This window comes from Anabrus simplex, chromosome 1 (assembly GCF_040414725.1).
Source record: "Anabrus simplex isolate iqAnaSimp1 chromosome 1, ASM4041472v1, whole genome shotgun sequence".
Taxonomy (NCBI): Eukaryota; Metazoa; Arthropoda; class Insecta; order Orthoptera; family Tettigoniidae; genus Anabrus; species Anabrus simplex.
The window spans coordinates 1,055,128,552-1,055,152,732 of NC_090265.1; the positions used below are offsets into that span (position 1 = coordinate 1,055,128,552).

A 24,181-nucleotide genomic window follows, 5' to 3' on the forward strand; every position below is an offset into this window, starting at 1 on the left:
AGCTACTACGACCAGCATAGTGAAAGAATTATTGTCGTCAAGATAGACACTAAACCAGCCCACCACAATAGTGTAGGTCTATACGCCTACTAGTTCAGCGGATGATGAAGAAATTGAAACAATATATGAGGAGATAGAAGATTTAATACAATATGTAAAAGGTGATGAGAATCTAATTGTGATGGGAGACTGGAATGCAGTGGTAGGCCAAGGAAGAGAAGGTAGTACAGTAGGAGAATTTGGATTGGGACAAAGGAACGAAAGAGGAAGTCGGCTGGTTGAATTCTGCACTGATCATAATTTAGTCCTTGCCAATACTTGGTTTAAACACCACAAATGACGGCTGTATACGTGGACGAGACCTGGAGACACTGGAAGGTATCAAATAGACTTCAGTATGATTAGACAGAGATTCAGAAACCAGGTGTTGGATTGCAAAACTTCCCCGGGAGCAGATGTGGACTCTGACCACAACTTGTTGGTCATGAAATGCCATCTGAAGTTGAAGAAATTGAAGAAAGGAAAGAATGCAAAAAGATGGGATCTAGACAAGTTGAAAGAAAAGAGTGTGAGGGATTGTTTCAAGGAACATGTTGCACAAGGAATAAATGAAAAGGCTGAAGGAAACACTAAAGAGGAAGAGTGGATAGTCATGAAAAATGAAGTCAGTAGGGCTGCTGAAGAAATGTTAGGAAGGAAGAAAAGATCAACTAAGAATCAGTGGATAACTCAGGAGATACTAGACCTGATTGATGAACGACGAAAATACAAGAACGCTAGAAATGAAGAGGGCAGAAAAGAATACAGGCGATTAAAGAATCAAGTGAATAGAAAGTGCAAGGTAGCTAAGGAAGAATGGCTGAAGGAGAAGTGCAAGGATGTCGAAGGCTGTACGGTCCTTGGAAAGGTAGATGCTGCATACAGGAAAATCAAGGAAACCTTTGGAGAAAGGAAATCTAGCTGTATGAATATTAAGAGCTCAGATGGAAAGCCACTTCTAGGGAAAGAAGACAAAGCAGAAAGATGGCAGGAGCATATCCAACAGTTGTATCAAGGTAAAGATGTAGATAATTTGGTTCTGGAACATGAAGAGGCTGTTGATGCTGATGAAATGGGAGACCCAATTTTGAGGTCAGAGTTTGACAGAGCTGTGAGTGACCTAAATAGGAACAAGGCACCTGGAATCAGTAGCGTAGCCAGGATCGGCCAATGGGGGGGGGTTACAGTTACAAAATTAAGATATAACATAATGAAAGTGCTTGTGCTTGTGCGTGTCTGGTACGTGCATACATGACTGTCATAAGGATACTGATACAAGAGTGAATTACTGTACGTGATATTCAGATTGCAATACACTACAAAATTCTTACTTTAAAATACAGAACAAGAACAATATGATCGAGGTCAGCAGTTTTATCTCAAACGGTATGTTCAGTTTACAATCTAAAATCTAATTTTCGAGGCTTCCTAGAAAATAAATTTAACACATCTGTTGGTTTTACAACTGTGTCTATGTGAATGTTCAAGGGAACCAACCCGTTGAGTCGACTTTCACTTGTGGTATTTCTGAGGTAGGTTTTAAGGCGTCTTAATGTTGAAAATGATCTCTCACTGGCTGCAGTGGTGAGAGGTAGGGTGGCAAACACTCTCAACAAGCAGTAGATTGCAGGGAGTTTATCTTGATCACATAAAAGAAGTTTATTGTTTACTGTCAGTTTCTATTTATTTTATTTTTGTGAAAGTTCAATGGGGGGGGTTCTAACCCCCAGTAACCCCCCCCTGGATACGCCCCTGCCTGGAATTGATGATATTCCCTCTGAATTACTGACTGCCTTAGGAGAAACCAGCATGGCAAGGTTATTTCATTTAGTGTGCAAGATGTATGAGACAGGAGAAGTCCCATCCGATTTTCGGCAGAATGTTGTTATACCTATTCCCAAGAAAGCCGGTGCTGACAGGTGTGAAAACTACCGCACCATTAGTTTAGTATCTCATGCCTGCAAAATTTTAACACGTATTATTTACAGAAGAATGGAAAAACAAGTTGAAGCCGAGTTGGGAGAAGATCAATTTGGCTTCAGAAGAAATGTAGGAACACGTGAAGCAATCCTGACTTTACGTCTGATCTTAGAGGATCGAATCAAGAAGGACAAGCCCATGTACATGGCATTCGTAGATCTAGAAAAGGCATTCGATAATGTTGATTGGACCAAGCTATTTATGATTCTGAAGATGATAGGGATCAGATACCGAGAACGAAGAATTATCTACAATCTGTATAAAAATCAGTCTGCAGTGATAAGAATCAAGGGCTTTGAAAAAGAAGCAGCAATCCAGAAAGGAGTGAGGCAAGGCTGCAGTTTGTCCCCTCTCCTTTTTAATGTTTACATAGAACAGGCAGTAAAGGAAATCAAAGAGAAATTTGGAAAGGGAATCACAGTCCAAGGAGAGGAAATCAAAACCTTGAGATTTGTCGATTATATTGTTATTTTATCTGAGACTGCAGAAGATCTCGAGAAGTTGCTGAATGGTATGGATGAAGTCTTGGGTAAGGAGTACAAGATGAAAATAAATAAGTCCAAAACAAAAGTAATGGAGTGCAGTCGAACGAAGGCAGGTGATGTAGGAAATATTAGATTAGGAAATGAAGTCTTAAAGGAAGTAGATGAATATTGTTACTTGGGTAGTAAAATAACTAACGATGGCAGAAGTAAGGAGGACATAAAATGCAGACTAGCACAAGCAAGGAAGAGCTTTCTTAAGAAAAGAAATTTGCTCACTTTAAACATTGATATCGGAATTAGAAAGATGTTTTTGAAGACTTTCGTTTGGAGCGTGGCATTGTATGGAAGTGAAACATGGACGATAACTAGCTCAGAAAGAAAGAGAATAGAAGCTTTTGAAATGTGGTGTTACAGAAGAATGCTGAAGGTGAGATGGATAGATCGAATCACGAATGAAGAGATACTGAATCGAATTGGTGAGAGGAGATCGATTTGGCTAAATTTGACGAGAAGAAGAGATAGAATGATAGGACACATCTTAAGACACCCAGGACTTGTTCAGTTGGTTTTTGAAGGAAGTGTAGGTGGTAAGAACGGTAGGGGTAGACCAAAGTATGAATATGACAAGCAGATTAGAGCAGATGTAGGATGCAATAGTTACGTAGAAATGAAAAGGTTAGCACAGGATAGGGTGGCATGGAGAGCTGCATCAAACCAGTTCTATGGACTGATGACTCAAACAACAACAACAACAACAACAACGCATAGCATGGTTCCATGCAATAATTCATTTTTACACGGAAACTTCCACTGACCAAAACAGTATTAACCAAAATATCACTTAACCAAAATGGTCAGTTGCTTGTTTACAAGTATATTCTTTGCCCATTTTTCCAAGAAAATTTTTTCTTTTTTTGCAAAAACTGTACATGAGAATTCTGACAGTTCTCTACTTCTGAATCGTGTCCATACTGTTTTCGTTTCTTCATACTGACTTTACATATTGATTCTGTAGTTTTACAATTTTAAAAATCAACAGAAACAATTATCAATGCCATATGAGTTGTTTTCTACTTTTTAACATTAATTTTTTATCTAAAATGTTTGTTATCTAAAACTGCAAAACCCCTTTTATTTTTGTTAATGGAGGTTTCACTGTACCTCCTTATTGCTGGTTTGTTAGCAACGAATACATGTATTTCAAGCCTTGTACCTGCACAAGAATTTATTATTGGATGACAGGGGAGATGTTTTTTTATGTTAGATTATAAAATTTGGGTTGCATAAATCCAAAGAAATAGGAGTGGCCAATTCACCTAGTATATTAAACATCTATCTCAGCAGTTACTGGTACAATGTACATGAAATACACATGGCAATGTCATATGTTATAGCAAATGGTTCAGTCCTCATACACATCATCATCATTCACCAATACACATAGTTTCAAGCAGGCAATAGACTTAACAATTTCTGAGAACATAAAAAAGGCAGGAAACAGTTATGTCATTTAGTATCTATTTCAGTAAGAATTCTCCTCTGAAGTAAGGTACAGGTTAGGTCTTTGATGACCATCAAGCTACTGAATATTATACAATGTGAGAATTGTTACTGTTTCAATAACTTAGTAGAGGTGGATTACTATCTGATGGCACAAAACCTTAGCTACGCATAAAATGAGTTTTGTATGCAGGTGAGTCCATGTGCTGCAGCATAAGTGAGTTAGGAGGAATGTTCACTTTGCTATGGAAGTGTTCACATCGGCTCCTTGTAATTATAACTGTATTGCAAGTTAAGCAATAGTTACCCACTCTACTACATTACCTCCTATCCTTTCCTCTCAACTCTCATGGCTCTGCACAGGTTTATGCCATGAGGTAGTAGTTTACCTCTAACATAAGATAACAATAACATAATCTACCTACGATACGTATTAGCTGTCATGATGATTTGCAATAAAAATTGATCAATACACAGCGAATTCAACAAAAAAAGCAAATCCAAATGTTACCGTTTGTTCTCTACTCTCAGTTCATGAGTGTTGTTCTTGTGTTCATTAATAAAATCAATGCCCTTGTTATCATTACACATTTAATCAAGAGAAGCAGCATCAGCACTTAAAGCATCCAAATTCTCTTTTAATATCTTGTTAATGAAAGACATTAATAGCTCATTATGACAAAGTACACTGACAAGTGAATTTTTGAAGAGTTACAGTCTGATTCCATTCAAGATGTTTATACAACTAGCTGAGTAAGCACACATTCCTAAAGTGAAAACTGTACATGTCCAGATTAATATTTAATGTTGAAAGTTGCAAATATACAGTGGCGGTCAAAATAATAGAGCCACCTCTATTGACAGGATTAAGAACTAGGATATATATTAGCTCACAAAATCTCCACCAGTGCCGTGCTGTCAGTCCGTTTTAGACAACATCAGGGAAGACGTCGCTGCTATCTGTAGTCGTGCGAAATGAAGCGTTTGAGCTAAACGTGCGAAAAGAGGCATAAAGGTAAGAATCTTATGGGTCAAAATAATAGAGCCGATTTACAGAAGTCCCGTTCAAATTGATTTTTTGCAGTTGTTTTGGAGGCTAGCGATATTATTTGTCAACAAACCTCCACTCAATATTATTTTGTATGTAAATTAACGTTTAGTTTTATTTACATTCTTCTAGATGGGCAGAGCAAAGCATACAAGTGATGATGAGCATATAGTAGTGTTCCGGATGTTCAAAAGTGGGATGTCCATGAATCAAATATCCAAAGATTTACACGTTTCGCGAAAACAAGTCCAGAACGCTATTACACTGGCAAAACAAACAAAGCCACCGGTGGAGAACAGGGGGCAACATCGTGTAACTACTCCTCGTGTAGACAGACTCATCACTAGGGAAGTAAAGAAAAACCCATTTTTGTCAACACCACGACTGGAAGCCATTTTGTTTAGCGACAAAAATGATGTTCAACCATCAAACTCAACGATTCAAAGACGACTGAGATCCACAAAATTGAATTGGCGCATTGCGAGACAGAAGCCACGTGTTTCAAAACCTAATGTTCAGAAAAGGGTGGCCTTCGCCCGGAGAAATGAACAAACACCTAATATTTGGTGGAAGAACATCCTTTGGTCCGATGAATCCAAGTATAATAGGTTTGCCTCAGATGGAAAAGTCTATGTGCGCCGCCCACCAAACCAGGAATTTAATCCCAAGTACACTTTAAAAACTGTGAAATACGGTGGCGGAAGTGTTACGGTATGGGGATGTTTTTCATGGTACGGCGTTGGTCCAATACACCGTATCAACGGCATAATGAACGCACAAATGTACAAAGACATCTTGGCAAATGTGATGCTGCCTTATGCTGAAGAGGAAATGCTGCTGAAATGGAAATTTCAGCACGATAACGATCCAAACCATACTGCAAGGATCATAAGGCAGTTTTTTCAAGATCACCATATCGAAGTATTAGAGTGGCCACCTCAATCCCCTGACGCATCACCCATTGAGATCTTATGGGAGATCGTAGACAAGAGAATTGACCACTCAAAAGCTACATCTTTAGATAAATTTTGGGAAGAAATCCAGAGAGCCTGGTATATTATCAGCAGCGACGAATGCAGGCATTTAGTCGACTCTATGGGTAAGAGGTGCAGGGAAATCCTCAAAAATAAGGGTTACACCACGAAGTACTAATGCACTCCTATGCAAAAATGACTGTTCCTGTCAATTTCATAAGACTGAGATCAAGTACAAAATATTTGTGTCAACTGGCTCTATTTTTTTGACCCTGTGGTCTGGTATTCTTTTGAATATTATTGATTAGTTTGAGTTGTGTTATCTATATAACTGACTGTGGTACAATGTGACTCTGTTGTAATGGTTCCTGAACAACGTAAAATTTTGTTTCCGTCATAGTACAAACATGTTCAGTAATAAATTTGCACTTTCTTCCAAACCTTTGCCAGGTGGCTCTATTATTTTGACCACCACTGTATGTGCAGAGACACTCCGTGCAGAAACGAGTGGCCAAGATAAGGAGGGATGAGTCATACTCGTACAGTTGGAGTGTACGCTGGATAGGATCAGAACAAGAGCATTTGCCAATCAGCAACACATAGCAGGTAATATTGCATGACCATGAGTGAATATGCACCAGCACAAATCTAGAAGTTATACACGATTATTCAGCTAAGTTGTCCACCTCAAATATCTTCTGATTTGTTAAAAATATAGACATTCAGTTTTAAAATTCTTTAATTAAAACACTGTCCAATTCACCTCCATTACTGTGGAAGCAGTAGCAACTTTGTTTTTAAAACGGGACTATAAAAATTTCACCCAACAGAGCAACTAAGAATCAAGCGACAACTTCAGTGATTTGCTTGTTTTGCAAATCTGACAAGTACTTTTGGAGATGTTAAAAGGTTTCATATGTGTAGGCATTAGACAGAAAGCAATGTGCAACTCGCTGTGATGTTGCGAGATTCATGTCTTGTTGATAAACATATATACCTCACCCATATCTCGAGCGGGCTCAGAGAAACAACATACGATGTACAGCATTTCAGAGTTACAAAACTTTTGTTTCATTGATGTTGAATCAGAAAGAGACGAGATAACACAGTGAAATTGTAATACTCCTTCTCATGAGAACACAGTACATGAAATGAAATCAACAACTTAAAAATCTAATGAATGACACGGTCTTTGGAAAAAGAGAAAAAAAAGTGCAAAAATTAACGGAGTGTGTTACTGTTGGGCCCTTCTGTCCTCCTTAAAGCCAACATGTAAGATTGATGTATTTACAACAGGATGTGGTCGAGGTGAGAATACATTACTGCTGGTGTGTTAGCATACACTGCTGTTTAGACAATATGGTTCAGGTTCAGGTATTTTTATTTTTAGGGGCATTGTTTCATTACCTGCCTTTTCAACCACTTTGTCATGCAGGGACATGTACAGAAAAGAAAATATGTGATTGGTGAGTAAAACATACATTACCAACTGCAAAAAGCACTTCCTAAAATACTTAAAAAACAGATATACCCATAAGAACTACTGTTAACTTAAAAATGATAGTCCCACTTATAAAACGTGTCAATTTATTCGTACATTTTTAAGTAGACATTATTTCTTCGCAGCTAAGACTTCAGTCAAAAATTCAATTGATTTTTGTAATAAAACTAAAAATATTAGTTTACAACCCCATTCTTCCATTCATTCTTTTGACATCAAGAACATGTATTCTAACTTACCAGTAACCAAAACTATTCATCTCATTGAAAAATAATACTCATAGTAAGCTGAGTAAAATAGAAATCAACCATTTAATGATTGTTGTTAAATTTGTTTTAGAAAATTGATTCTTCAAATGCCATTACAAGCTCTCCCAACAAATAATTTGAGTAAGCTTATATTCAATGATTTGAAGATTAAAATAGTGGGTAATTTTGATTCAAGGTAATATAAGTATTTACAGTGTCTTATAACCACAGTTCAGCCTAATTTCTAATTTTTTAAACATTCTTGGCTGAAGATTATAAAAGTAATATTTCATCAGCGAATAATGAACCACATGATGAGAATCCATTAGACCATGGCAACGAACCCTTGAACCACCTAAATTTGAATAAATCTAAACAGCCATGCCAAATTTGCAGAAAATTGTTTAAATCTGTTTTCATTCGTATCAGCAAAGCACATGCAGAAATTTATAGAAGTAATGTCGCATTGAAGTATGTGGCAAACAACTCAAATGGGGACCTCGTACCTTCTGAAAAAATTGCTGTGGTGAGTTTCACTGCTGCAGAAGAAATCTGTACAATGAATGTTAAGCCACAACAAATCACTGAATTTGAAAGGAAGTTTGGAAACCCCGTTGATAGTAGTATGGAATGCTTTGAAAAATTAACTAGTGAGTTAGTTGAATATCTGTTCAAATCTAATGATCATCTGCCTGGACCAAAGCATCCACCCCTAAGATATTATAACGCTAGGAAACAATGTCAGGCTGGTAAAACTTTAGGACAGCGGTTAACGAAAAGTACTCAGAGACAAGCGTGAAGAATACATGATAAGAAAATAAGCAGCTATATGATTACAACGTTGCTCAGTATCATTATTATAAGCAAAGGCAAGAGGTAATGAGAAACATTATGAAAAATCATTCTGACGAAACATGTAAAATTCCAATTAACATTTTATCTGATCATTTCAAATATTTATATTCTGACTACAACTTACAAACACCTTTACCAATCAATAATCCAGTGTGCTCCGAGGAAGATATTCATATATCAGAGGAAGAAAACAAATTCCCTATATCACGAATGAGAACTGATACAGCATCGAGTGTCGATGGAATTATCATGAGAACTTTAAAATTATATCAGACTGTGAAAGTAATAAGTCATCTAGTGAATGCCATGTTGAAGTTTAAGAAGTGTCCTTCAGTGTTTAAGACAGCCAGAACAGGCTTGATATTTAAAGGTGACTGGGACAAGGAGATCTTTCTTGATTTATTCAGTGATAATAATAATAGAAATATAGATTTATTTGAAGTTTTGAAGTTATGACTGACATGTCAGTCGGTTAAACTCTGAGTTTCAATTCTGAGTGTTATCAGCTGACATTAACATGTGGAACAGACGCTGTTGGGGTACCGCCACTAACATGTGGAACCGTTGTCGCCTTAAACTCTTATTCTCCCGAGAACTGGGATGCCTCTTTTGCCATCTACACTGTTCTGTAGTCCATAGACGAGAAGAAACCAACATGACGTACCTGGTCGGAGGAACAGAAACTACAACAATTGAAGAAAATGAAAAACTCTTGGGCAAGGAGGAAAGCACAACAAATGTTGATTCCACATGGTCCTAAGTGACTCATTTGCACAGAAGAAGAATAGAAAAGATATTTGACAGGCGTCTACAAATGTAATACAATTTAAGAATTTGAAAACAGAATTTCTATATCCTTAACAGATCAGAAGATATTAGTTGAATAATCCAGCATATTCATAGCATGTTCGTTGTGAATATTTCTTTCTGAAAATATGAAATCTCCGTTCTAGGTGTACCGATAAATATTTGCAAAGAAAGAAAACTGCAAGCAGAGTCATGTTACCTGAGTGGCATTGCTACTCTTCTCATCACATGGCCACAGTTCCAATCTTGCCCAATGCATTTGGGATTTTTGAATTAGAAATCACGCCCTTGTGGTACAAATTCCATAGAAACTCGATCCTATGTTTATGATCACAATATCAACAGTTACACAAAATTACAAATTTGCTTGATATTGCCTGTGTTATTCGTAACACTCAATGTCCTTACTACAAGTCAGAGTGGAAGAAAAAGATCTGGTACTCATCAGTTAACACTGTTGCAAGTCAAACCTTACCATACCAGAGAATGTTCTTGTTTACGCTGTATCAAGATCATCAGACACCCAACTGTATCTTCAAGAGTATAGCACGTCTCTGCATCTATTTTCACAACTTTCAGCATTAAACAGTATTAAATATTAACATTGGTTATATACATTTTTTTCTTCAGGAATGTGCACTTACTCAGCTACCCAAATGAAGATTTTGAACAGAATTGGAGTGTAACACCTCAATGACTTCCATGACTAGGCTGGATTTGCTAAACCTTTCCTTTAAATGACTCATAACAGAACTAAAAAGTAAACTATAACAAGTGTAAAATAAGGTACTCAAGTTACTGGGAAAGTTACACAAAACAAAGAAGCACATCAACACAAACAATAAATATTCAAATACACCGAGACACATTATAAAATTAATAACAAAAGGATGGATACCACTATATAAAAATACCTTATGTATCTAGTCAAAGCAAAACATATATTGAGCAATTCACAAAATTCAAATGCAGGCAGTTCTCACCTGAAAGTCAACAGAATACAACTACATTGGCCAGAAACCAAGTAGTATCGTACTATTATCTAAGTTACAAAGCTGGTTAAAAAATCGGCTATGTATTTAATGTAAGGAGGTAATAAACTACTAATAATACATTTCAGATGAATCAACTATCTATTCATCAATAAAAAATATGGAAACTGCTGTAAATTACATCCATTCAACTAATCAAAATCAAAAATAACTAAATATGCATTAAGACAAAAAATAGGTAACAAATTAGACAGTTAGCTCCCCACAAATGTGAGCAGCTTTGTAATAAAAATGGATTTTAGGATGTGGTGAAATGAAAAGTGAAACATATCAACACCATATCTGATTAATTTCCAACAATCTCCACAGCATTCTACCAATAGAAAATACTTTTTCAACAAAATTTGATTGATTTCTTTATCACTTAGTATATCTCCACAGAATGGACAATATTACAAGCTAAACAAGCTTTCCCTCACCACCAAATATGTCACCACAAAGAGAGAATATTTAACTATCATGCAAGTTTAATAAAATGGATGGTATTTTGCTTTGCCAACAAAATGTAGGAACGATATTCTTGATGTTTATTATCACAATCATTATCACTGACTAGATTTATACTGTATACTGACTTCATTGCATTCGACACCATTCTGAAAAGAAAATATATCAGAAAACATCAGACATCAATTTTACACAGGATTTAACTATAGAAAGATAAAAAAAAAAAAGCACTAAAATAAAATGGAAATTCATCAATCACAAAACATAGACCATTTAGAGCATGGGCATAAAAATCTAGTTTTTATTATAGTAGTAGTAGTAGCAGTAGTAGTAGTAGTAGTAAAAGACAAAGTCAGTGATTCAGAGTAAATCACAATACTCTAAAACTTTTTAAATTGCATTAGCTTCGCTGCACCCTTGGTTCAATCTCACTAAACTACTATCCTGGCAGAATATACACCCTAAATACTTAAAATGATCTACCTGCTCCAGCTTTTTATTCCCAACCTGACATTCAATTCTCTTACGTTTCTTACCTAGTAACATCACTTTAGTCTTGGAAAGAATGATTTTCGTATCATACTCATTGCAATTATTTTCAAGTTTCAAGGTATCAGACTGCATGCTTTCAGCACAATCTGCCATTAAGACCAAGTCATCCAGATAGGCCAAACAGCCTACTACATTTCAACCTAATCGAATTCCTCCCTGCCACTTTTATACTCTTCAACAGATGATTCATGTAAACTATGAACAACAAAGGTGAATAATTACAGCTTTCCCTAATCCCTGTAAGTACCTTGAACCAAGAACTCATTCTGCCAACAATTCACAATGTAGCCCAATTGTCAACATAAATACCTTTGATTGTTTTTAATAATTTACCACCGGGCGAGTTGGCAGCGTGGTTAGGGGCGCGTAGCTGTGAGCTTGCATCCGGGAGATTGTGGGTTCTAATTCCATTGTCGGCAGTCCTGAAGATGGTTTTCCGTGGTTTTCCATTTTCACAGCAGGCAAATACTGGGGCTGTACCTTAATTAGGCCACGACCGCTTCCTTCCAACTCCTAGGCTTTTTCTATCCCATCGTCGCCGTAAGACTTAACTGTGTCGGTGCGACGTTAAGCCACTAATAAAAAAATTTAAAAAAATTTACCCTTAATCCAAAAGACCCCCAGTATGGCTAACATTTATTTCCCTTTTTACTGTCTGTTTGGAACTTTTCACTAGTCATATCCATGTACCTCTGTCTAATCGCCTCATCATGGAGATTTTCTATCCTTATTCGTCTGTAGACAGATTTCACTTTCTCCATCCTAGGCCTAAAGATAATTAGTTCACTACAGATCAGATAGTGGTCTGTATGATCAAATAATCCCCTGAATAAATGTAACAAAACCTTTCAGTCTGTCAAACACATTGCAATTTCAATATAAATCATAACATTATAAACATACCTGTAAAAATACACACTATTATACAACGAATGACATGTTTCGTTCTACAAGAACATCTTCAGACTCTATCAAATCACTTAAAACATACATATATATGTACAGTATTGCTTACGTTGCATAAACTTGTCAATGATAGAGAGTTTAGTGATAATATGAACCAGTATTGACAAAAACTAAATTTACAAGTATTAATATCATGAAAAACTTCTGTACTTATTTAGACTGCCGATGCTAACTCCGTTGTCACCAAACACTATTTCAGGACTATGGTCATGGAGTGGCAAATGGAATGTTTTGGGTATAGCACACTGCTCGCGGAGAGGGGAGGGGAAGCATGGGAGGGGGCGTGTGGAGCTGTTAATGTTTGAACATACCATATCATATGTCGTGTAATAATCAGGTATCTCAATCCATTTAATGCAATACTTAGACTCGCGAATACTACAATTTTTACAAGGAATGATCGATCTTCACTTCTTTTGTTTTAAGGTTACAATTGCACTTCACAATAAAACATGACCAACACCAAAACATCAAATATCCCGGCATTCTCCTACCTTGCAATTTTCAGTCATTCAACAAGATTGCAACAATCGGTCATTCATTACAGAAACCATGCAGGTTGCTTCACCACTCTTCCACATCTAGTACGGTCTATTTCTAGGTCTGCCTCTCTCTTCGAGGCATCAATTTTGTGTTCGGTCTCTTCAACTGATGACAGGTAACATTCTAACGGGATCAGACGTTGAACAGGATGCATGAATACTCCTCTCTTCGCACGAAGCCTCGCAACTCTTACACGACTGTCCTTCCCAGGTAACAGATCTTCGATAATGCCCAGTGGCCACTCTAGTTTATTAAGATTGTCCATCTCAATGAGCACAACATCTCCTTTGCTAAATTTGTTATGCTGCTTCTGTTTCAACTGAAGTTGGCCAAGGTACTCCTTTCAAAATCTCTGACGAAGTGGATTTCTCAATAGCAGTTGGTAGGCTGCTCTCTTCCTCGGTTGAGGTCCACCCATCGCATCCAGATCCAATACACCTACCTCATGGGCCTCTTGCAGAAACATCGCTGGTGTGACTGGTCTCAAGTCATCAGGATTTTCTGTGTCTGAAGTCAAGGGACGGCTATTGATAACTGCTTCACACTCGCATAAAACAGTCATTAATTCTTCAGATGTCAGGGAAAATTTTCCCAGAACTTTATGAAGCGGGTCTTTCATTAGTCCGATCAATCTTTCCCACCAACCACCCCACCACGAGGCTGTGGGAGGGTTGAATTTCCATGCAATTTTTCGAATGCTACAATAAGACTCCATCTGCTGCCAGTTAAGCTTAGCCATCATGTTACTCGCACCTCTAAAATTTGTTCCGTTGTCACTATAAATTGTCGAAGGCCTTCCTCTACGTGATATACATCTTCGTAGTTCCAAATGTGCTGCTCGGTACACAGCGCATGTGAACAAACATACCCACATCTTCTGATTACCTCTCACAATCAACGGGCCAGCCAAGTCAAAAATCTTGGCATCTCTCATGCGATCGTTAGGTAGAGATGGTGTAGAAACCGTTAGTCTCTCTTTCTTATATCTCCTGCAAATAACACATTTTTGCTCACATAATCTCATGACTCTTCTTCCATTCAAGATCCAGAATCTTTCTATGAGAATACCCAACAGAGTCTGTGGGCCTACATGACAATTCTGAACATGAGTACCATGAATAAGTCGCTGAACAGCAGGGTGATCTCCCGGCAAGAAAGCGGGCTGACGAAACTCAAATTTATCCTCCCTCTCTGATACTATCGTATTTACTTGCAAAATACCATGTTCGTCTAGGATTGGTACAACTGAAGTCAGCTTTTGATCTTCAGGTCCTCGAAAACTCTCATTCTGGATAAGTTTAATAACTGTTCTTTCGCAGTCTTCCAATTCTGAACAACTTAGCTCTCCACTTTTCCTCCTTTTAGACTTACAGTTAAAAATAAACTGTTTGATCCAACCAATCAATCTCACTATCTTGTCAAATCGAGAAAAATATTTGTAGTACCAGTCTGACCTTAATGGATCTTCTGTGACGTCTAACCCCAACTTGGCAGGTTCGATCCTGGCTCAGTCCGGTGGTATCTGAAGGTGCTCTAATACGACAGCCCCGTGTCGGTAGATTTACTGGCACGTTAAAGAACTCCTGCGGGACTAAATTCCGGCACCTCGGTGTCTCCGAAGACCTTAAAAAGTAGTTAGTGGGACGTACAGCAAATAACATTATTATTCTTCTTCTGTGACGACGAGGCTTGTGGCAGTCTTTCTTCTTTCGTGCATAATTTCATCTTCATTCCTGACACTGCAATCTGAAGGCCATTCTTCTGCTGGAAGGTACAACCAGGATGGCCCCTCCCACCATCTGGAGGTTATAAGTTCTCTTGTCCCACATCCTTGTGTAGGCAGATCAGCAGGATTCACTGCACCAGGCACATGCCTCCACGATTCCTTTTGAGTCAGTTGTCTTACTTCCCTAACCCTGTTCTCAATGAAGACTGACCAAAGGATCTCACGCTGTATCCATGTCAACACTGTCGTAGAATCTGTCCACAAGTAAAATGACTCAGCGTCAAAATCTTTTCTCACAGTTGACAATAATCGAGCACTTATTGTTACTCCCATGAGCTCGAGTCGAGGAATGGTCGACTGGGGTAAAGGAGCTACTCTTGATTTTGCTTGAAGGAGCTGGATGTAAACTCCTGACTCCATATGCATATGTAAAAATACTACTGCGGCATATGCATCTCGACTCGCATCGCAGAAGACATGAAGGCTATATACCTCAGGGAATTTTCTGGGGATCTCCAACTGATGTAATTCTCGAAGTTCACAAAGCCATTTTCCAAATGTGGTTTTCATTTCCAAATGTCCCAAGAGACCTCATTTATTTTCTGTAGTAAAAGCTTCGGCAGCAGCATAATGGGTACCAAAAATCCTATTGGATCATAAATCCGATGGGCAGTAGACAGCACTATCCTTTTAGTTATCTTCTCTTGTGAAATATTTTCTAGAGGCTCATAATTCAAATGAAGCACATCCTCCTTGCGATTCTACATTATTCCAAAGACGGGTGACAACTTACAATCATCTTCAAGCAAAGGATCAGTGCTCTCCCAACCTCTTGAGCTCAAACTTGTGTTGAAAAAAAAAAAACGCTTGAGCAGTACTGACAAATAGTTCCAGCTCCTCCTCATTTGAGACACTTGTCACACAATTAACAACATAAAAACTGTCCTTAAGCTGTCTAATAATACCAACAGTCACTTTATTTAGATCTTGAATATCCAGCAAGGCTTGGTCTAGAAGCTGGTCAATCACTGCTGCCAGTAAAAACGGGCTCAATGTCACTCCAAAAACTACTCGATTGTGCCTATAGGTTTTCACTTCTTCCTTGCCCCACAGGAATCTCAAAAAATCTCTATCTTCTGGCGCTATTGAAATTTCCAGAAATGCCTTGCGGATATCAGCAATAACCCCAACTGACTTCTTTTGGAACTGTACGAGGAGAGAAGGAATTTGTTTGATGAGATTGGGACCCTTTTCTAGACAATCGTTGAGGGAAGGATCGTTACCTCTTCTCGCGGAAGCATTAAAAACTGGCCTCACTGGTGGTGTTGCAGAATTCTTGATGGCAGGTCGATGAGGAAGATAATGCCCACAGATTCCAGCCTGATCACCCGGAATTTCTTCTATTATCCCTTCATCAAGCCAGCCTTGAAAAACTTTATCATATTCTTCTACGAGCTCGTTGCTGTCAAGCTTTCTCTTTGTAATTTCTAGCCGCTTTTCTGCTGTCTCATATGATGGATCTAAGGGCAGATGATCTTTCAGCCCTGGAAGTCAAACTTCGTACCTACCATCTTCTTTTATCTGTATGGTTTCCAGGAAATCTAGTCTTGCTTCTTCTTCCAGTTGACATTTCTTCTTTTCAGAGATAGGATCTTCTATCCCCTAAACGTCCAGTTCCCACTTTATATTCAGCAGAATAGGTGTCGCTTCCCTCTCATCACAACCTGAGCGCTGATTTCTGCCGAATACCATCCACCATAATGTAGTCAACATTGCCGTCAAATCTCCCACTATTCTATGCTCATTAAAGAGAACTGACCCTAGGAAATCTGCTCCGATAAGGATCTCTACTTCTTTATCTCTCCCCACATCTAGGTGTGACAGTCCCAGTTGCATCACGTGTTCTGCTGTAAGGCGAGGAACATGACTGCAAATAACAGGCTGGCTAAGAGCAGTCAGTCTCAACTGATTAGAATTATCAAGATTCTGAAGAACAAGTTCAAATACACGATGTTCTACAGGAGAGCCAATAATACCACCAAACACAGCATGGCTCATAGTCACTTTTCTAATCTTCTGAAGACCTATTCTCTCTGCCAGTTCTTTCACGTAAGAACGCTGCAAAGCAGAGTCCAGAAGGACATGCACAAGTTCCTGATTATATCCATGCACTATTTCAACCAAGACAGTTTGAAGATATACACACGAGGAATTAATGCAGAAATTAGTTACTGACCTAGACTGAGGTAAAGCCTGTGACTCTTTCTCAACTTTCCTTTCTGAAAGATCACATATGACCGGATAATGTTGCCACTTACACACAATGCAGGAGAGGCGAGCGTAACATTTTCTTGCAACATGCCCAACCTTGAAGTATTTGAAGCATACACCGTTCTGGGAGACTCTAGCTTTCTTTTCTTCGAGAGTCATATTTTTTACCTGCTGGCATTGTGATGAAGCATGAGTCTCTACTTTACAAAAAGCACATGCATTACCTACACTACCAGTGTAAACTAAACCTTGAGCAGTTGGAACATCAGATTTTCTCAAAGGTTTTGATGTTTGAGCTCTACCCACCCTAATATCACTGATCTTCCTAGTTAGCTGCAAGTATTCTTCATTTTCTACTTTAGATTTCAGAAATTCTAACAGTCCTTTGAGCTTTTCTTGTGACCCAGCTTCTTGCATATTATCTCCTCTTCTCTGCCACACATGGATCAATTCATCAGTCAAGCAAGACTCCACGAGAGGAAATAATAATGCAGCATAGCTGTCAGTAGTTAGACCCATTGATTCTAGCGACCTAACATTAACCTCAATTCGATCATACAACACTGACAGGGAAGGTTTTTCAGTCACTAGATTTATAATGTCTCTTACGTAAAGCTCTATTAATAAATCCTTTCGACCATAATGTGTTTTTAACAACTGAACAGCTTTACTATAATTTTCAGGAATAGGTGGAAAACCGTTCACAAGTTCATAAGCCCTTGTCCCAGGAGTCATAGATTCTCTTAGATAGAGAATCTTTTCTGCATCATCCAGCTCGCTACTTTCGTGTATTTGTTTGAACTGTGCCCAAAATGATAACCACTGCTTAATAAACTTGACAAGCGATAACTTCGGCAATTTACTAACCAATCTACTAGTCTGAGAAACACTCAAGCTTATGGAAGAAGCATCACAAGTTATTTGACATTCATTGAATTTCTCGTACTTACATTTCACTGTTGTCCACTTATCTCGATATGATTCAACTTCATATTCCGCAGCTACATCTTTGTCCGTGCCTTCATTGGTATGCCAAGCTTCATGGATTCTCTCATCAAGTGTAAACAGTCGATCAGCCTTATCTTCGAGTACCTTAAAATTGGTGAAAACATCTTTCTGCGTCACATTTTCCTCAGCAATCTTGTTCTGGAATATGTTAAACGCTCTTGTAAATAAACGACGTAACTGTGTTCTTTCTTTCAATAATACATTTAAAGCAGCCATGTCTTTACGTCGGTCGAAATCAAAAGCTGTACCGCGAAGCAAGTTTTCTCTTATTTTACCTTCATAGGATTATTACACGGCCAGAACTATCCTGTCATGGTCGCCAGAAGTTAAGGTTTGAACATATCATATCATACGTCGTGTAATAATTAGGTATCTCAATCCATTTAATGTAATACTTAGACTCGCGAATACTACAATTTTTACAAGGAGTGATCGATCTTCACTTCTTTTGTTTTAAGGTTACAATTACACTTCACAATAAAACATGACCAACACCAAAACATCAAATATCCCGACAGGAGCGTTGTGGATCCCTCCTATTGGATGTTAAAACCTAGTATACTGTACCATGGAGAGGGGAGGGGTGATATAGGGCGGAGCGAGTGGAGTGCTGTGGAACATTCTTTCAACACTGGAGATGGGACAGAAGGTTATTAACCTAATTCATGTTATAATGTACTGTTATGTAATGTGGATGAATGCAAGTCAATGATTTTAGGTAAATAAAGTAAGGAATTGAAATAGAGAATAACTATTAGATGTTATTATTATGATAAAAGCTAATTTAATGAGCAAGTATTGTCCAGATGTTATGTGAGTTGAATGAAGGGGGGGGGGGGGGATTTTTTAAGTGTGTATGGTCATTTGGGTTGGTTACATTAGCATTTTTTGCGATGTAAATTTCAATTGCTTCCTTTATATTCAAAGATTCACTTTTATTTTCGATGCGTAAAATTTTTACATCTGTGTTGATGACTATGTTTTGTTTGACCTATATATGTGGCATTGCAGTTAGGTTCTTGGCACTTGAGTTCATAGACTCCTGACTTTGAGAAAGGGTCTTTTTTGTTTAGAGTTGTTCAATCTAAAGGCTACTTTTAAACTTTGTTTCTTGAAAATATTAGCTACTTTGTATGTGTTCTTGATAACATAGTTGAGAACAACGTATTTTTCTTTGTCATGTGTGGTGGTTTCCCGGGAATTTTTCTTATGTTTACTTAATAGTTTACCTACTGCTCCTGGATGGTGGTTGTTTTCTTTCACAATTTGTTTAATGATTTGTATCTCTTCATTGAAATCTGTTGTGCTCATTGGTATGGAAAAAGCTCTGTGTATCACTGATATTTTTTTTTGTGTGTATGGGTGGATCGACTTGTCAATAGCGTGCGACATCAGAGTGGGCTTTCTGTATACTTTGTAAGAAAGGTTGTCATTATTCCTGCTGATTGTGATGCCTAAATAGTTTATTTTCTTTTTAGTTTTTAGCTCCATTGTGAACCTGATGGACTTGTGTAAAGAATTTAGTGTGTTTAATAACTGGTGTGCATTAGTGATGTCATAATCATAGGTATATGCATATGATGTCATCTACGTATCTGCTCTAGTGTAAGATTCCTTTTGAATGCTGGCCCATTAAGAAGATGTTTTTGAAGTTATTCAGAAAAATGTTTGCTATTATACCTGATAACGGTGAGCCAATGGCTAACCCTTCTTTTTGGCAAAAGATTTTGTTGTTGAATGCAAAGCAATTCTGGTGTAGCATTGTTCTAATAAGGCTAGTAATTTCTTTGGTTTCTTGTAGGGAAGTATTTTCTTTAAGAAGATTTTTGATCATTTTAATGGATTCATCTATTGGTATGCTGGTGTACATGTTAGTGATGTCAAAGGATATCATACATGTGCTTTCTGTTATTTTAAGTGTATTTAGTTCTTTAGTTCTAGGCTGTTTTTAATTGATCTGTCATCTTGAATTAGGTTTAGTTGTTTGCTTAAATTGTAACTTGGCACATCTATAAAATTTACTATTGGTGTAATGGGACATGATTGTTTGCACATTTTGGGGAGGGCTGTTAGTGTGGGGAGTTTGGGACTTTTGATGGTGAGGCTTTCTTTTTCTTGTTTTGTGAGAATAAAGTCTGTTTCATTGATAGCTTGTTTTATTTTGTTTTGAAACTTATTTGAAGGGTCGCGGTGTAGTTCTTGAATTCTGTTGTTGATGAATTCTATTGTTTTTTCTATTTACTCGTCTTTATTCATTATGACTGTTGTCGTTTTTAACTGCTTTTAATGTCAAGTATTGAGTGGCACAATTCGGTTGTTTGGTGGAATTTTCTTGTGCAAGGGCTTCGTTGGTGGCTACGTTTTTGATTATTTCTCTTTGTGGAAAGGGTACTTTGTTGCAAGCAATTTCTACATCAGTGATGAGCTGTTTTATGTTGTTTTCATTATGACGTTCGAAAACATCTTCTTAATGGGCCAGAATTCAAAAGGAATCTTACACTGGAGCAGATACGTAGATGATGTCATATGTATATATGATAATGAGATCACTAATGCACACCAGTTATTAAACACACTAAATTCTTTACACAAGTCCATCAGGTTCATAATGGAGCCAGAAACTAAAAAGAAAATAAATTACTTAGACATAACAATCAGCAGGAATAATGACAACCTATCTTACAAAGTATACAGAAAGTCCACTCTGACGTTGCACACTATTGACAACGAGTCGAACCACCCATATGCACACAAAATAGCAGGACTGAATACAATGATACACAGAGCTTTTTCGATATCAATGAGCACAACGAATTTCATTGAAGAGATACAAATCACTGAACAAATCGTGAAAGGAAACAACCACCGTCCATACACACTTAAAAATTCCCCCCCTCTTCGCTCTGCTCACATAACATCTGGACAATACTGTACTTACTCATTAAATTAGCTTTTATCATAATAATAACATCTAACAGTTATTCTCTATTTCCTTACTTTATTTACCTAAAATCATTAACTTGCATTCATCCACATTACATAAAAGTGCATTATAACATGAAGTAGGTTAATAACCTTCTCTCCCCTCTCCAGTGTTGAAAGAAGGTTCCACAGCACTCCACTCGCTCCACGCTATTTCCCCCTCTCCTCTCCATGGTACAGTATACTAGATTTTAACATCCACTAGGAAAGATCCACAACACTCAACATGCCCTCTTCCATGCTTCCCCTCCCCTCGCCGCGAACAGTGTGGGATACCCAAACCTTTCCATTTGCCTCTTCCTGACCACAGTCCTGAAATAGTGTTTGGTGACAACGGAATTAGCATCGGCAGTCTAGATAAGTACAGAAGTTTTTATCAATACTGGTTCACATTATCACTAAACTCTCTATCATGGACAAGTTTATGCAACGTAAGCAATACTGTACATATATAAGCATGTTTTTAAGTGACTTGATAGAATCTGACGATGTTCTTGTAGAACGAAACATGTCATTCTTTGTATAATAATAATATACTTTGTAAGAAGTCCATCAGGTTCACAATGGAGCTAAAAACTAAAAAGAAAATAAACTATTTAGGCATCACAATCAGCAGGAATAATGACAACCTTTCTTACAAATGTTGGGGGTGTAATGGAAGTGAGATGCGTCGTTGCTGCCCATCTAGCAACAATAATATAAGAACTCGGCAAGTTTGAGTTCTCTAGCCTCTCTCACTTCAACTCCAAGCACGTAACCTACAAGAGGTGCCCCTGTTAAGCCGAGCAACCCAGTGGAAGGTTGGGTATCCAACCCCAGCGGGAAACTGGGTCGGCGAGCCGATCAGTGCGGGAGGATCACCAATCCGTCATTGAAGCAGGCGTGGTGATTATGCTTCATACCCTTTAAGTCAATCATGATGAGTGGCATTAACGTTAAATCTTCCGGAGGTAAATTAGCCCCACAGTCGGATCTCCGGGTGGGTGCAACTTTGATGTCCGAAGCATTAAGAAATGTTGGAAAGAATTCACAGATATTCCAGATCTGTACATACAACTGTCGTTCTCTATTAGGCAATGACAGACTAGAAGAGATCGAGAAAGAACTTACAAAAATCAACTGGAGTATTGTTGGTTTAAGCGAAGTGCGCCGTAAAGGGGAAGACTGTTTCCGTTTGAAATCTGGCAACTTGTTCTATTTTTGTGGTGATCCGGAAGGGAAATTCAATGGAGTTGGCTTTTTAATTAACAAGAACATTGCTGATAGAGTATCAATTTTAGAAGGATCTTCCAGCAGAGTAGCTCGAATGGTCCTTAAGTTGTCGAATAAATACAAATTGCAGATCGTTCAGGTGTATGCTCCCACTTCAAGCCATCCAGACGAAGAAATTGAGTCCTTTTATGAAAGCCTTGATAACACCTGCAAAAAGGGAAGTGATTGCCACTTCCAGATGGTTATTGGAGACTTTAATGCAAAAGTCGGTACCAAGAAACAAGGTGACACTGTGGTGGGTAAATATGGAATTGATGACCGAAATGATAGAGGTGAGAGATTAGTCCAGTTTGCTGAATACACCAATATGTCCATCATGAATACATTCTTTAAGAAACATCCTGAACGAAAATGGACGTGGAGGAGCCCTAACTTCAGTGTAAAAAATGAGATTGACTTTATTCTGTCGAATAGACCGCATATTGTAAAAGACGTATCAGTGTTAAACCGATTCAGCACTGGGAGTGATCACCGTCTTGTGAGAGCAAGAGTTGAACTTAATGTAAGATATGAAAGGAACAAACTCATAAGAAGGAAGAGCAACAGAATCAATCTCAAAAACCTAGAAAACAATTCGGAATCATTCCGGGCAGCTCTTCAAAGTAAGTACCATGTAACTAAGGCTGAAGATCTAGCAGAAATGATTGTTTCGTGTGCTCAAGAAATCGGGGGCATATGTAAGGAAAGTGACCAACCAAAGAAATTCAGTGACAAAACTAAAACCCTGCTAAAGCGAAGGAGAGAAAAGAAAATTCAGACTGATCGTGACATGATAGAATATTCTGAAATATGTAAGGCAGTACGAAGAGAAATGAAAACTGACTTACAGAAATTCAGGGAAGACACTTTAAGAACAAGCTTAGAGAGCAAGACGAGTTTCAAGACAGCCAAACGAAAACTCATAATCGGTAAAAAGCAGCTAATTGCTCTAGATGGAAATGATGGTCGAATTACTGAAAAGGAGGAAGTTTTGAAATTCATCAGAGACTTTTATTGCAATCTGTATAGCAAACCAAAGGAAGCCCTGAATGGACCTAAACTAAATGATATATCTAATGTTCCAGATATTCTCCCTTCGGAAGTCAAGTGTGCTTTAGATAGTATGAAAAAGGGAACTGCGCCGGGTGATGATGAGCTTTGTGTGGACATCCTGAAACTCACAGGGGAGGAGACAATAAATCACTTGGCAAAAATATTCACTTCCTGTGTGCACTCGGCTTCAATTCCAACATCATGGAACAAAGCAAAGATCATACTGATACATAAGAAAGGAAATATTCACAGTATCAAAAATTATCGTCCTATCAGCTTGCTCTCTATTTTGTATAAACTTTTTACAAAGATCTTGTTAAATCGAATCAGTTTCATCCTTGACTCAGCCCAACCTATTGAACAAGCAGGTTTCCGTAGTAATTTTAGCACAATAGACCACATACTGACTGTAAGAGAAGTGATAAGCAGAGCAAATGAATATCATTTGCCTCTCTGCATTGCCTTTGTTGATTTTGAAAAGGCATTTGACTCTGTCAGCCATACAGCTGTCATGCAAGCTTTACATGAGCAAGGAGTGGAAGCAGCTTACATCCAAGTGCTCAACAATATCTATGAGACTTCTTCAGCTTTCGTTAATATCGGTAAATCAACCCCAGAATTCCCCATCAACAGAGGTGTCAAACAAGGTGATCCCATCTCCCCGAAACTATTCTCAGCGGTCCTAGAGATGGCTATGTCTAAGCTGAGCTGGGAAGAAAAGGGAATTAGAATTAATGGGAAAAGGCTAAATAACTTGAGATTTGCAGATGATATTGCTTTACTGGCAAACGACTTCGAAGAGCTCCAGACCTTAATTACAGATCTTGCATTAGAATGTCAGTTGATTGGCCTAAGCATAAACCTTTCCAAAACAAAAGTTATGTCCAACGAAT

General features: G+C 38.0%; 1 protein-coding gene across 2 annotated transcripts in view; it reads right to left on the reverse strand.

Annotated features, from left to right (window-relative positions):
* Positions 1–10,769: 10,769 nt before the first annotated feature.
* Positions 10,770–24,181, reverse strand: part of Aduk (Another Drosophila Unc-51-like kinase) — a 243,655-nt gene continuing 230,243 nt past the window's right edge. For both annotated transcript variants that reach the window (XR_011017586.1, XM_068225373.1), the window contains one exon: positions 10,770–11,085. Coding sequence is in view for 1 of the 2 variants with exons in the window: in XM_068225373.1 (XP_068081474.1) it covers positions 11,066–11,085 (20 nt within the window). In the remaining variant the exon portion in view is untranslated. The remainder of the gene's footprint in view (positions 11,086–24,181) is intronic.